General features: G+C 43.3%; 2 protein-coding genes and 1 pseudogene across 5 annotated transcripts in view; 1 reads left to right on the top strand and 2 right to left on the bottom strand.

Moving 5' to 3' along the window:
- Window positions 1-247: 247 nt before the first annotated feature.
- Window positions 248-5,101, bottom strand: LOC129821692 (thiamine transporter 1-like; annotated as a pseudogene).
- Window positions 4,961-10,374, bottom strand: LOC129822077 (thiamine transporter 2-like). The gene is made up of 5 exons (XM_055879973.1): window positions 9,767-10,374; window positions 7,630-8,449; window positions 6,372-6,564; window positions 5,888-6,029; window positions 4,961-5,717 (listed from the first exon to the last, which is right to left on the bottom strand). Exons 1-5 carry the CDS (start codon window positions 9,914-9,916, stop codon window positions 5,541-5,543), a joined length of 1,482 nt encoding a protein of 493 aa, XP_055735948.1. The 5' UTR covers window positions 9,917-10,374; the 3' UTR covers window positions 4,961-5,540.
- The window catches only part of LOC129822081 (dynein assembly factor with WDR repeat domains 1-like), a 20,619-nt gene continuing 15,242 nt past the window's right edge, over window positions 10,348-15,724 (top strand). For all 4 annotated transcript variants that reach the window (XR_008754445.1, XM_055879976.1, XM_055879978.1 and 1 more), the window contains exons 1-2: window positions 10,348-10,427; window positions 10,743-10,815. The gene's annotated coding sequence lies outside the window, so the exon portion shown is untranslated. The remainder of the gene's footprint in view (window positions 10,428-10,742; window positions 10,816-15,724) is intronic.

Genomic DNA, 15,724 nt, shown 5'->3' with positions numbered 1-15,724 from the left:
AGTGTTGCTTCCTAAGTGGACAGTTTGATTTCACAGAAGTGTGATTGACTTGGAGTTACATTGTGTTGTTTAAGTGTTCCCTTTATTTTTTTGAGCAGTGTATAAATATATATGATGGGATATATAGAAATTATGGACAAAATATGGATATAATATGTAAGATTTTTGTAGAATACTTAGTATAGAATAGTATATTTACAGCAATAGTTAATAGGGTAGGCCTTGACTAGAATACAGTATATAGATAAAAAAAAACGGTATTAAAGTAACCGTTATTAAAGTAACCAATGTCCCATGGCTATGTACATAGGGCAGCAGCCTCTAAGGTGCAGGGTTGTGTACCGGGTGGTAGCCGGCTAGTGATAGTGACTAAAGTTCAGGGCAGGTACCGAGCGGAGGCAGGCTGGTGGTGGCTATTTAACAGTCTGATGGCCTTGAGATAGAACCTGTTCTTCAGTCTCTTGGTCCCAGCTTTGATCCTCCACTGACCTCGCCTTCTGAATGGTAGCAGGTGGAAAAGCTGTGGCTCGGGTGGCTGAGGTCCTTCATAATCTTCTTGGCCTTCCTGTGACACCCAGCGCTGTAGATGTCCTGGAGGGCAGGAAGTGTTTCCCTGGTGATCTGTTGGGCAGACAGCACTACCCTCTGGAGAGTCCTGCGGTAGCGGACAGTGCAGTTGCCGCACCAGGCGGTGATACAGCCCGAAAAGATGTACTTTACTTTACTGACTTTATTGTTTTGTAATACATTTTGTTGCAATGTCATGTGCATGTTTAAAGTGGTGTTTAAATACAAAACGAATTGACAATACAACTTTCATAACAGTTACATACCAATAAAAAGAGACTAGCCTGCTAGCCTTACTGGGTCGATAGGAACATTAGCCCGAGCTATTTAGGAGGGATATCACACCTGGCACAAATTATTGTCTAGTTCTGTTTTCCTGCCGAGAGGTGCCCTATACCTACACCCAGAGGGGAGTAGTTCAAAGTCCGGGTACAGGGGGTGGCTTGGGTCTAAAATGATTTTGTGCAGAGGGCCCTGACCTTAAATATCTTATCCAGGCCTGTATGTTTGACTCCAAGTACCTTGCTTGCTGTGGTGATAATCCTTCTCAGCATATTTCTCTGGCTGACAGTGACATTGCCAAACCAACAAACAATACAAAAAGTTAAAATAATCTCAATAAAAGATTCAGTATAGTACAGTCAACATTAAAAGATCCCAGCTTTTTGAGAAAGTACAGTCTCTGACTCTTTTTGTAGATCAGGTCTGCACATTTACTCTACTGGAGCTTATTGTCCAAGAGGACACCCAGATATTTTCTATTCCTCTACAATCTCCATGTTCTGACCTCTGATAGATGTTGCAGAGGTAGGTGTTGTATGCTTCCTGAAGTCTATGCACATCTCTTTGGTCTTGTTGGTATTGAGGACCAAGTGTGATTTGATACACCGCTATACAGTCATTTAGGACCGGGCCATGGTGTTCCTCGTCAGCATGCAACAGGCTGATCAAGGCAGTGTCATCAGCGAACTTAACGAGGTGTCTGTCAGGATGGGAACTAGTACTGGTGTACAAGATGTACAGAAGTGGGGACAAAACACATTCCTGAGGAGAGCCTGTGTTTGGGGTGCGTATGTCCGACACGTAGGGACCTATTTTGACCTACTGTGACCTCTGGCTCAGGAAGTCCAACAGCCACAAAACCAGCCCCCCATCTAAGGAGTAGTCCCTAATGAATCTCTGTGCCAGAATGTAAGGCTGGATTGTGTTGAAGGCAGAAGAAAAGTCATGGATTTGGCACCCTCTAGATCTCTATAGACGAAGAGAGTAAGAATGGCATCATCAACTCCTCTGCTGGGCTGATAGGCAAACTGAAACGGGTCGAGGAGCTTCTGGGTGGCGCTGTACACAATGCTGTATTTGTAGAATTTTATGAATGTCTTCTGTGCCAAGCCACATTTCTTCAGCCTCCTGAGGTTGAAAAGGCGCTGTTGAGCCTTCTTCACCACACTGTCTGTGTGGGTAGACCATATCAGATTGTCAGTGATGTGTACACCGAGGAACATGAAGCTTTTCACCTTCTCCACTGCTAATGTTGAATCAACATGGAAAACTTATTGGATTTGCAAAAAGGGCATTTCATAGTTTTTTTACCCAACTTTTAAACTAAGCTTGGTGACATTTGTTGTTGATTTAAGTTTGAATTCACATTTAGTTGACAACTCAACCAAATGTAAATCAAAACTAGAGGTTGAACGTCTATGCCCAGTCAGTGTCAACTTTTATTTTGATTATAAATACAAGTATACAGAGCAACATGACGTTAGAATTTAAAGTAAAAGTTTGGTGAGACACCTTGCCCTCATCAGTTTTGACCAGATTATTGTCTGTGGCCAGAACCGGTCAGATAATGACACTTCTACTTTGGGTTGTTCTTTTTGGTCCACTGCATGTTCAAGCTTGCAGGGTGTACACAGGGTTGGGCTTGGAGGCTCCTCTGCAGGGTGTACACAGGGTTGGGCTTGGAGGCTCCTCTGCAGGGTGTACACAGGGTTGGGCTTGGAGGCTCCTCTGCAGTGGTGGAGTCTCTGTGGCTTTACCGACCTGTCATAATCATGTACACACCCCTCAGAAAGAAAATGACAGCGATGGCTGAGAAGTAGCTTCCATAAATGGTGAACTGCAAGAAAGAGTGGAAAAGCATTAAGATTATTCTTCAGTTATACAGTTTAGATAAAAAATAAAATGCTTTTTGAATGAACCAGATACTTAATATTGTTGTATTCCTTTTTTTGTTCAAAGATCCAGGACAGTTCATAACATCCAAGGCAAAAGTCCAAGGTACCTATTCCTAACTTTGGATTATGACACTGGGGTTGTGGTGGAAAAGTTGGGATCTAATGGTTTGTAGGGATTTGCCTCCTTTGACACTTGAACCTTAATCTCACCTGTGGGATGATGCCCAGGCTGAGCCCCATGCCATCCACCACAATGGATGTGATGATAGTCTGAAGTACCAAAGACCCAAAGTTGTTTGCTCCAAAGATCAGTGCTTATCTCTCCGTAGAGAGGTCAGTAGCAATTTGGAACATGATTAATGATCATTCAAGTTTGGCACCTACATTTTTCTAATGGCAGTAACTCACAAACTCACATGGCAAATATGATAAGGCCCCCAGGCCAGAGAAAGAGCCCAGGAACAACTCTCCCCACTGGGCCCAGTCCACTTTAAGTACATATTAGTAGTATGACTGCAGATTGACTGTTGATGATGATGGTTTATTAATGCCAGACAAACATCTACAAATACCCAATTGTCATGTGTACTCCAACAGTTGGTGCTTCAATACTCACCAAACCGGTAGGACACAGATACCACCCCTCCGTTGTAGATTGTGACTTTCTGGGATGGCTGTACGTGCTCTCACAACACCTGTACATAGTTGATTGCCTCATTGTAGCCACAGGTAGCTAGTACCCACCACACTGACCAGTACAGCAGTGCCCTGGTGGAGTAGCACTGGAGAAAGTCTTTCCAACAGCAGCAGGAAAACTTGGCTGCAGCTCCTAGCCCTCACAGGCCCCTCAGTGGACACATCACCTTCACACATGTCCCCTCCTTCTGGGGTCTGTGGTGGTTCACTTTGACTCTGATGGAAGAACATGGGTAGGAAGAGGGAAGTCACCAGGGCAATGGAGATCATCACCAGATTAAATACCAAGATGTTATTGTTGTAAGACATGAGGCTGAAACAGACCAGCAGCTGTCCCAGCACAGAGCCCACCTTGTAGCCTAGCAGCTGTACACTACGGCAGTAGGATGTAGCCTTGCTGTAGTGTTTCATGTCCACTATGCTGTAGATGTATGAGAAGTAGGCCACCTCACAGGCCAACTTCACGCCATAGAAGAACTGCATCGCCTTAAAGGCTGCCACCACCTGCACCAATAGCATCATCGCCCAGGTTATGAAGAGGTTGATGCACTGAAACACCACGACGGGCTTGTAGCGCAGCCAATCGGTGAGCAGGAAGACTGGCACCATCACAGTCAGGTAGGAGTAGGTCCACACAGGGTAGATCTCGTTGGTCACCTCAGTTAGAGTGCAACACTGCTGTCTGTTTGGGAGGTTGCAACATTCAGATAGAAAATTAATTGATTGATTGTAGCGACCTTAACCCAACATCTAGTGAGCGATGCCGCGACCTCATCAAAAGGTTCAGATCTCTTGCCGTAAAGGCTAAGGTGTTGGGTTGACAGCCACAAGTTCACAAGTTCAAACCCTGGTCCAGACTACTTCCTGACCTGTTGCTGCCATCAAAAACATGTGGAAAAGTGTGAGCATTGTCACGCCCTGACCTTAGAGATCCTTTTTATGTCTCTATTTTGGTTGGTCAGGGCGTGAGTTTGGGTGGGCATTCTATGTCTGGTGTTCTTTGTTGTCCTTGTTTAGTATTTCTATGTGTTTGGCCTGGTATGGTTCCCAGAGGCAGCTGTCTATCGTTGTCTCTGATTGAGAACCATACGTAGGTAACCTGTTCCCACCTGTGTTTGTGGGTGGTTGTTTTCTGTTTAGTGTTTGTTGCACCTACTGTTGTTGCACCAACTGTTCGTTGGTCGTTTTGTTGTTTTTGTTTGTGTATTCATCATTATTAAAAGTATTATGGATACGTACCATGCTGCACTTTGGTCCTCCTCTCCTTCTCCCGACGACGTTCGTTACAAGCAATTTCTCCCTTGATTCCCTTGATTTATCTTCTCCCTTTATCAAGGGAGAAGATTTATCTTTATCAAGCTGGTAGGTAATAAAGTGGTCAATAACATGGTTATATTACTGATAAAGTTGTAAAGGCACGAATACACAATGAAGGAAATCGTTACACCCCTCTAAAGATAGTATAAGAGCATGAATACAATGCATTGAAATGTTTGTCCTGAAGCCTACTGTACCTGTTCCACCATCAGGTTTTTGTTTGGACCAGTCAGGTAAGGGTAGATGAAGGGTACAGGAGGTTTCACTGTATCGAAGAACCCATAGATGCACAGCAGAGTGGTGGGATAGCCCTATCCTGCCCTCCACCGCTTCACAGCCTCCATCCTCACAGATCCACAAACAGCGATAGCCACTATTATCACCCACACACATTTTTATACTTTATACAAAAAGCAGGTTTAACGCTTTACCTGCTCAGGTTAGTCTGCTCTCACACACTGCCCTTAATCCATCCTGAATCTAGTCCCCATACGGAAGTCACCTTGGTTTGTTTGTGTAATCACTGAGCTCAGTCTGTCAATCAACAACCTGCTCAATAAATGTATGCAATAACTAAAACATTAGATAGTGCAAATTTAACATGGCCATGCCTATCATTTGAAAACCCCTTATCTTTTGGATGACTTGAAGATAAGTTGGACAAAACAATGCTTACGCAACATTTTGTTTTATTTTTATTATAAATACAAGTATGTAACACCATGCCATTACATTTTAGGGTGAACCCCTGAAGACGCCTTGCCCCCCTCAGTCTCTGATAGACTACTGTCTGTGGTCAGAACAGAACCGGTCTGAGGAGGGCATCTCCACTTCGGGTTCTTCTTTCTGCTCCTGGTCCATTGCCTGTTTAGGACGGCAGTGGTGTGCACAGGCTGTGTACATCCCTCGGATCAGGAAAAGCACAGATATTGCGGCATAGTAGCTGCCATAGATGATGAACTGGGGAAAGGGAAATTAAACTTTGGTTTTATTAGAGGGGTTAAGAACAGTAACAATGCAGTAATAATTTGCCACCAGGTGTCAATCTCTTGCCACTTTTGATAACTTGTGCAGTGATCAGTTAAAGGAATGGACAATGGCCTGTCTAGCTCTGGATTGTGCAACCATACCTGTGTGATAATGTCTAACCCCAGTGCACTTTCATCAACAACGATGGCTGTGAGAATGGTCTGCAGCAAGAGGGCGACAAAAGTGTTGACTCCGAACGTTAGAGCATAGCATGCCATGGAAAGGTTGGATGCAATCTGGAATCTGTAATGACCAAACAGATAACACTATGTACTGAATATTTTCATTGTGCATTTCTGATGAATGTCTATGGGATGCATGGAAGGTATATGAAATAAATATAGCTGAGTTCATTGATGTATGGCCTACAGAGTGTTCACTTACGTCACAGGTGTCAAATTCATTCCACGGGGGGCCGAGTGTCTGCGGGTTTTCGCTCCTCCCTTATACTTGATTGATGAATTAACATCACTAATTAGTTAGGAACTCCCCACACCTGGTTGTCTAGGGCTTTATTGAAAGGAAAAAACAAAAACCTGCAGACACTAGGCCCTCCGTGGAATGAGTTTGACACCCCTGACTTACGTAGTGATGGTGATCAGCAGCATGTAGGAGGCCTTGAAGATGACGTAGCCAGCATAGCTTGCCCAAATGTTGCTGGTCAGCCCAATCAGAAACACGGCCCCTGCCCCGACCGCAGAGAACACCCCCAGTGACAGCTCCCCCCAGACATCCCAGGTCACCTTTACATGACCCACACAGAAGGCTGCGGCTGCACCTATAGGACAGGGATGGGACAACAGTGGATGATTTCCTTTTTAGATCCTGAGTAAATACTTTAAAACTGTTTAAATACTTGTAAACTGCATCCTTCCTCCCTTCCTTGAAGAAATCACTGATCCAACGCTGTTGGCTGGATTAAAGCATAGGATTCAATACATGGCTTTCATCAATCAATCAATCAATCAAATGCATTTACAAAGCCCTTTTTACGTCAGCAATTGTCACAAAGTGCTTATACAGAAACCCAGCCTAAAACCCCCAAAGACCAAGCAATACAGATGTAGAAGCATGGTGGCTGGGACAAACTCCCAAGAAAGGCCGGAACCTAGGAAGAAACCTAGAGAGGAACCAGGCTCTAGGGGTGGCCACTCGTCTTCTGGCTGTGCCGGGTGGAGATTATAAGAGAACGATCCAGTCATATCAGATCAGTCATTACCCCAAGCAAGGACGGATGCTTTCGAATTGGAACAGGACCCTCATTGTATTCCTAGGGGGGAAGTGTTCCTACCATAATGTATCAGGACAGTATAACGTCTCTATCCCTGAATACATAGGATAGAGGACAGGGCTTTGATTTAATTAAAGGGATACTTCAGGATTTTGACAATGAGGCCCTTGATCTACTGCCAGAGTCCGATTGACTTGTTCCGATAAGTCACTATTTCTCAAACCCGAGCTATCAGCAATAATCAGAGAAATCGTTACCCAAGTTATCACCTTAATTGAAGCAATTACTATTCTCTGCATTTCTTCTCTGAATTGTATTAGTATATTTTTATTAAGTAATAAAATAAATATTAGCATTGCAACATTTTATCTGAATATAAAATTCACCAACCTGGTTAAACCCCAAAGCACAGCTACTCCACTGAACACACACACACACACACACACACACACACACACACACACACACACACACACACACACACACACACACACACACACACACACACACACACACACACACACACCACACACACACACACACACACACACACACACACACACACACACACACACACACACACACACACACACAGTTCTGAGATTGTCTTACCTACTACTGCGCAGATGGCCTCGACCCCTCCATTGTAGACAGAAGAGGTGCTGGATGGCTCTATGTGGTCCCACATCAGCTGGATGTAGTTGAACACCTGGCCGTAGCCGGCCGTGGCTAGAGCCCACCACAGAGACCAGTAGACCAGCTTCCTAGAGGAGTAGGACTCTCTGAAACTGCTCCAGAGCAGCCTGCCAGCATAGACCACATCATGCAGGCTGCACCAGCCAGTACTACCCCCGGCACCTTGGGTCCTACCCGACCCAGCACCATCCTCCACGGCCTCCTCTGCATCCTGGGCCTCCTCCACTGCACTCGCCTCCTCCTCCACCTGGCCCTTGGCGCTCAGGCCCAGGGCAGCCTTCTCCCCCCTGAAGAACATCCCCTGCTGGGGCATGGGTAGCCAGATGGAGATGAGGAACGCAATGCTGAGAATCCCCAGGGAGATAGCATTGAGGTGGAAGTAGTCCAGCCCTGCCAGGGAGACCAGCATCTGGCCTATGGTGGCCCCTAGGGTGGAGCCTGTCAGCATGGCACTGCGGAGGTAGCCGGTGGCCCGCTGGTACCTCTCCTGAGGGATCACACTGTAGATGTAGGAGAAGTAGGCCACCTCCGTGGAGGTCACCACGGCATAGTTGAACTGCAGGAAAGTCATGGCGGTCAGGCCGGGGGCGAAGCAGAGCAGGACATAGTTGGTGACCAGGAAGAGGCCCTGGATCACGATCACCGGCTTGTACCTCAGGAAGTCTGTCAGCAGGAAGACGGGGAAGAGGACGGCCAGGTAGGAGTACGTCCAGATGGGGAACAGGTAGTTGGTCACCTTAGGAGGCACAGGGAGAGGAGTGATTAATTTATCAATAGATCTATTCAATATGCACAGGGATACTGAATAGTCCTACCGGTTGTCTATATGAAGCAAAAACACTACATAGCCCACTGTATACAGTAACCTGAGGATGCACTGTACATACAAAAGTATGTGGACACCCAAATTAGTGACTTTCAACGTGGCACTATCATAGGATGTCACCTTTCCAACAAGTCAGTTCGTCAAATTTCATCCCTGCTAGAGCTGCCCCGGTCACCTGTAAGTGCTGTTATTGTGAAATGTTTCGGAGCAGCAGCGGCTCAGCCGCGAGGTGGTAGGCCACACAAGCACACAGAATGGGACCGCCGGGTGCTGAAGTGTGTCGCGCGTAAAAATCATCTGTCCTCGGTTGCAACACTTACTACTGAGTTCCGAACTGCCTCTAGAAGCAACGTCAGGTTTCCACGGCAGAGCAGTCGCACACAAGCCTAAGATCACCGTGCGCAATGCCAAGCATCGGCTGGAGTGGTGTAAAGCATTGGACTCTGAAGCAGTGGAAACGCATTCTCTGGAGTGATGAATCACGCTTCACCATCTGGCAGTCCGACGGACACATTTAGGTTTGGAGGTTACCAGGAAAACGCTACCTGCCTGAATGCATAGTGCCAACTGTAAAGTTTGGTGGAGGAAGAATAATGGTCTGGGGCTGTTTTTCATGGTCTTGGCAAGGCCCCTTAGTTCCAGCGAAGGGAAATCTTAACTCTACAGCATACAATGACATTCTAGACAGTTCTGTGCTTCCAACTTTGTGGCAACAGTTTGAGGAAGGCCCTTTCCTGTTTCAGCATGGCAATACCACCGTGCACAAAGCGAGGTCCATACAGAAATGATTTGTCGAGATCGGTGTGGAAGAACTTGACTGGCCTGCACAGAGCCCTGACCTCAACCCGATCAAACACCTTTGGGATGAATTGGAATCCCGTTTGCGAGCCAGGCCTAATCGCCCAACATCAGTGCTCAACATCAGTGCCCAACGTCACTAATGCTCTTGTGGCTGAATGGAAGCAAGTCCCTGCAGCAATGTTCCAACATCTAGAGGAATGCTTTCCCAGAAGAGTGGAGGCTGTTATAGCAGCAAAGGGGGGACCAACTCCATATTAATACCCATGATTTTGGAATGAGATGTTTGACGAGTAGGTGTCCACATACCTTTGGTAATGTAGTGTTTCATTCTATCGTTATAGTGTGCATCATTTACTTTCTTATCACAAACTTGTCAACAACTCCATTCAAAACTGTTCATGTGTAGCATGCTGCTGGTTACTTTACCACTTCCTCTGAGATGTTCTTGTATGGTCCAATAAGGTAGGGTGTTAGGAAGGGCTCAGCTGGTCTGCAGTTGGCGAAGAACCCATAGAGCGACAAAACGGCTGTGGGAAACACCCAGCCAGTGGACTTCAGCTTGTCCCAGGAACCCATCCTGGTAGGCTACCCCTTATGTCCCCCTCACACGTACTACCTCTGGGTCTGAGTCCTGTGTACCACTGGGATCTGTTGGCAGTAGGCAGCAATAGATCACTTGGCCAAGTCCTTGTCGGGGAAATGTATGAATTGTGTCTGTCTATGAACTACATGTGCATAACTGAGAATGCAAGTTTATATGAGAGAGACTTTGAGCTATTGGGAAATAGTTCCACTGATGGTAAAATGAAAGCTTACGTCAGCCTCAGTTGTTGACACTGAGTTTACCACGTTTTTCTGGCCTCTATTGTTGATTTTATGGACATGTTTTGTGCACAGTTATGGAACAAGTTCTGTCTTTTTTTAACAGGTTAGTTGTGGGTGAGTTGTGTGTTTCAGACCATCTGCACATGCAACCTGGCCGAGCTCCAGCTAGTCTGTCGCCATAACAACGCTTTGTTTACAAGGGATTTCTTCTGGAGGAGCGAAATTAAACTCAAACAATTCTTTCTCAGATATTATCCACCAGGTAATGAACATGTTGTTGATGATGCTAAAATACTTGATAATTAAGATACTAATGAATGTTTGGACAAGTAGGTAGCTAATTATTTGTACCATTTTGTGCAACTACACAGACACTATAACAGTAGTGCTGTTCTGACCTAGAGCTAACTGGCTAGCCCAGAGCCATAACCTTAGGTCTCTGTGCTAGCCAGACCAGTTAACTGTAACAGCAATTTAATGCATGGTGCACAAGTTGAAGTTACAAGTAGGCCTAAAGCAACTTGTATCTCACAATTGGTCTGGTTTCGAATATTGAATTGATGCATTTTGTTCACAGGTATCATCCTGGAATATGAAAAAGGAGGAGCTCTGAAGACTAACTTCATTGATTTGTTGGATTTGTCTCCAGTGTGAGTACACAATAGTACAATTCATGTTTATGAATGAGATGCTGTGTTAGTGATCATGATATGTACAGGGCTGCCAACTTTTGAAAAAACCTTGGAGTGAGATTTGCTATGTGAATTTCATTGCCCTCTGGTACAACTCCTAGAGGGGGGACTGGGGGTTCCCCCTCAGGAAAATTGTACTGTTTCATGGCTCATTTCCTGCAATTCTACGTATTTTGACATAGCTTAGGCCTATGGCCAAATAAATAAATAAAAACACTGGCCAGCTGTATTCAGTATGCTTTGAACATTACTTGAACACTCAAAATTTGACGACTTTGGGGGATGACATTTTTTAGGTGGTTTGATGCTGCTGATGGTAATTAGTAGCCTACCAAACTTGCTAACTGCCTGGTACTCAGCACTCTATCGTCCCTCTAATCACTATGACTTCAATGCAAATGTTATCGAAAATCTAATCACACTTCATGAGAGCCCATGAGCTCATGTTGTGCAACATTTCTATAGGCTATGCAATTGAGTGAGAAAAAGATTCTCAACTTTCCTAATATTAAGCACATTGCTTCTCTTTGCAACAGGAGTATAGCCTGCCTGTCATGAAAATTAACCTGAAAAAAGTTTCCTCCATTCACAGGAGGTTGGTGGCACCTTAATTTGGGAGGACGGGCTCGTGGTAATGGCTGGAGCGGTATGAGGGGAATGTAATCAAATACATTAAACACATGGTTTGATGCCCTTCCATTTGCTCCATTTCAGTCATTATTATGAGCTGTCTTCCCCTCAGCAGCCGCCACTGCCTACATTCGCTATTTAAGTGCATAGATTACGTTTTTCACCCCTACCCCTGTTATGAGACAGGTGCATGACAGTGGTCCAATCTAAATCAAAACAAATGTCACACTTATATTATTTAGTATATGCAGGGTTGGGTAGGTTACTTTCTAAATGTAATCTGTTACAGTTACAAGATACCTGTCCAAAATTGTAATCAGTAACGTAACTTTTGGATTACCCAAACTCAGTACCGTAATCTGATTACATTCTGTTACTTTTAGATTACTTTCCCCTTAAGAGGCATTAGAAAAAGACAAAAATGTATGTTACCAATTGAACAACATCTATTGCAGGATAAATCAATGTTAAAGTTTACATAGCTGGCCATATATGGATGTTACATTTTACTTTATGGGATGGTTATGTAGGCTTCTTCTAACCCATCGCTTTCTACTACATATAATAATACGATAAAATTATATCTGTACATTAAAAACCAAAGTCTATCGGAATTCCAGTCATTCCAATAAATGTTACACCCCTTGATCTTCAAGAATAGGACTCGGAAATATGGACGTATAGATTAGCCAAATTGTTTTACCTGAGCACCAAAACTAACGATTTATTAGCCAGCCCAACTGTCTGGTTTATGATTTTGTTGTTGATTCGAGTTGAAAAATAAATTATGCGCTCATGGAATGGCATTCTTTGCCAAGAGTGTGCAAAGCTTTCATCAAGGCAAAGGGTGGCGACTTTGAAGAATCTAAAATCTAAAATATATTTGATTTGTTGGTTACTACATGATTTCTTATGTGTTATTTCATAGTTTTGATGTCTTCACTATTATTATTATACAATGTATAAAATAGTAAAAATAAAGAAAAACCCTTGAATGAGTAGGTGTGTCCAAACTTTTGACTGGCACTGTATATATAATGTATAGGTCCAAAATAGATGTGGCAACTACAGATTGTCCCTTTAAGTCTATCAAAAGTGTGTAATTTTGAGCATGTGTCCATTAGACCTATGGATTTATTTATTTTATCAGAATTATTTAGATTGAGCAATAAAAGCCCCACTTTTATTCCACAGGCTGGGATCAGCACTATGCAGCTGTTGCAAAAGCGCATTTTTCACTTGCTGTCAACTGGTTTCAAAAACAATGATTGAATTCAACCATTGTTGGGTTCAAATACACATTTAGATTTGTGAACAGCCATTTACAACAACCACAATCCTTAAGGAGCAAATAGCTAAATGAGAAAGCAGCAGTGTGATTCACATCAACGCGCTAACGTTATGTACATATCAATAATAAGTGATATCTGTATCGCCGTAGACTACACCACTACTGTCATTCTTACCTCCAAGCGTTTATTCAAGTTGGATAATCGTTGGATGCCGACAGTGTTGGGGTTTGTTTCCTCGTTCCTTGTCAATCATTGACTCATTGGTGAAATTAGCATTATGACAATATCTTTAATTAAAGCATTCAAAAACCTTTATTAATGCAGTTGCAGACAGAAGTTGACAACAGTAACATAACGCATGTTTCCGAGTAAGTTCTGCAAAATATAAAAAGTCCCGAGTAAGTTCTGCAAAATATAAAAAGTCCCAAGTTATTTTATTAAACCTGAAGTCCAGCCCTTGTGATGTCACTGCATACGTCATTACCTTCTACTCATCAGACCAAGCCCATGCATGCACTGCTATATAAACTTGCAAGAGAGATACAATAGTTCCGGTGTTTTCTAAGGCCTAGGCAATAAATGTCCACTCCCCAAAGTGGATTTATTGTGGAATGTCTGACTAATCTCTTATTTCCTACACTCCCCTGCAAAGTTCTGTCTCAGTCACACATTTCTCAGAGGGGTCTCTTAATAGAGCCAGAGAGACTAGAAAACAACTGTGGAACAATACTAAACCTCTAAAATTAATATATATATTGTTAATCTGTAGTCTAGGACCCTATAAAAATAAGGAGGGCGGGGTCTTATCACCCCTCCCATTCTATTAATACAACATAAGCATAATCAATTATTATAATACATCAAACATTTGGTACAGCCCCTATCATGACCCCTAGGTGAACCCCTGACAACAGCAGTCGCACCATTGGTAGACAGCTTGGACTGTAGCCTACAAAAGCCTATTCCTGCTCTTTTTCCACGATCCATCAAACACATTTGGTGTGTCATCATAGTGATCTCTGACTTTTGGTCAGACTCGCTCAGGTGAAACAAACTTACATTTGCCCCTTTTTTCAATGCTGATTTGAATGTCATTGAGAAAACAGAGAAGTGTCAAAGATTTTTTTCCGCAAACATCCTTTATGAATTTAGAATTAATCCTCGAAGTAATCATCTAGTTTTTCAAAAGTATCGGTAATCTGATTAAAATATTTTTGCTGGTAACATAACGGATTATAGTTACCGTTTTTTTGTAATACCTTACATGTAACATGTAATCCGTTACTCCCCAACCCTGAGTATATGTAAAGACAAGATTAAATAAAGAATAGTCTGATGGGTGACAATATTAGCCTATCACTTGTGAATTATATATTATCACTTGTGAATGACGCCCAGCTTGTGTGCAGTAAGGCAAAAAACAGCCCAGGCCTTTTTTTGCAACTTTTTAAAATCATAGTTGCACACCTCATGTAGCTAAGACCATAGGCCTATGTGTTTTTGTAAGGTTTGTATCACAACTAAAGTGGCCAAATTACTTCTTAAAATTAAGCACATTAATCCGCTTTACAACGGGTGTAGAGCCTAACTGGCATACATAAGCAGCGCGTGAGTTTCATGTTTGGGGAAGGTCATTTTCACCATAAAAATGCACTTTTATAATAAAAGCATTATATTGCATTTGGTGTCACTTTTGAGAATGGTGTTTTCCAGCTAATTGATTGCATTTTGAAAAATATGTCTTTATAGCCTACTGCCGTGTGCGAATTGCTCAGCTTATAATGTGATGAAATAGCCAAATTGTCACACCCTGATCTGTTTCACCTGTCCTTATGATTGTCTCCACCCCCCTCCAGGTGTCGCCCATCTTCCCCATTATCCCCTGTGTATTTATACCTGTGTTCTCTGTTTGTCCGTTGCCAGTTCGTCTTGTTTGTCAAGTCAACCAGCGTTTTTATTCTCAGCTCCTGCTTGTCCCAGTCTCTCTTTTTCTCGCCCTCCTGGTTTTGACCTTTCCCTGTCCTGACTCTGAGCCCGCCTGCCTGACCACTCTGCCTATCCCATGAGCCTGCCTGATTAAATTTCCAATATCCCCGTCCACGTGGAAATTCTATGAGAGTTATGTGAAGGCCAATTAGATGATGATCCGATTGCACTCTGTCTCCTATTAAAACTTTTTTAACCTTTGATGAAAGAGAGGAGACAAGAAAGTAGTCAAGATGACTGGCTTGATTAAGTCTCCTCCATGTATATCTCACTAGGTCGGGGTTTTTTTGTCTCCAAATATACACTACTTCTAATGTGTTAATAGTATTTGTGATTTCCTTAAGGGCACGGTGATGATAATTTGTAGAGTGATTTCCTTTACGGTCCATTGAGGTACAATGGGGCAAAAAAGTATTTAGTCAGCCACCAATTGTGCAAGTTCTCCCACTTAAAAATATGAGAGAGGCCTGTAATTTTCATCATAGGTACACTTCAACTACGACAGACAAAATGACAGACAAAATTCCAGAAAATCACATTGTAGGATTTTTTATGAATTTATTTGCAAATTATGGTGGAAAATAAGTATTTGGTCAATAACAAAAGTTTATCTCAATACTTTGTTATATATCCTTTGTTGGCAATGACAGAGGTCAAACGTTTTCTGTAAGTCTTCACAAGGTTTTCACACACGGTTGCTGGTATTTTGGCCCATTCCTCCATGCAGATCTCTTCTAGAGCAGTGATGTTTTGGGGATGTTGCTGGGCAACACGGACTTTCAACTCCCTCTAAAGAGTTTCTATGGGGTTGACATCTGGAGACTGGCTAGGCCACTCCAGGACCTTGAAATGCTTCTTACGAAGCCACGCCTTCGTTGCCCGGGCGGTGTGTTTGGGATCATTGTCATGCTGAAAGACCCAGCCACGTTTCATTTTCAATGCCCTTGCTGATGGAAGGA

Source organism: Salvelinus fontinalis, chromosome 24, assembly GCF_029448725.1.
Source record: "Salvelinus fontinalis isolate EN_2023a chromosome 24, ASM2944872v1, whole genome shotgun sequence".
Classification (NCBI taxonomy): domain Eukaryota; kingdom Metazoa; phylum Chordata; class Actinopteri; order Salmoniformes; family Salmonidae; genus Salvelinus; species Salvelinus fontinalis.
The sequence above is the reverse complement of the archived record's forward strand: the minus strand, read 5'-3'. Positions and strand labels throughout refer to the sequence as shown.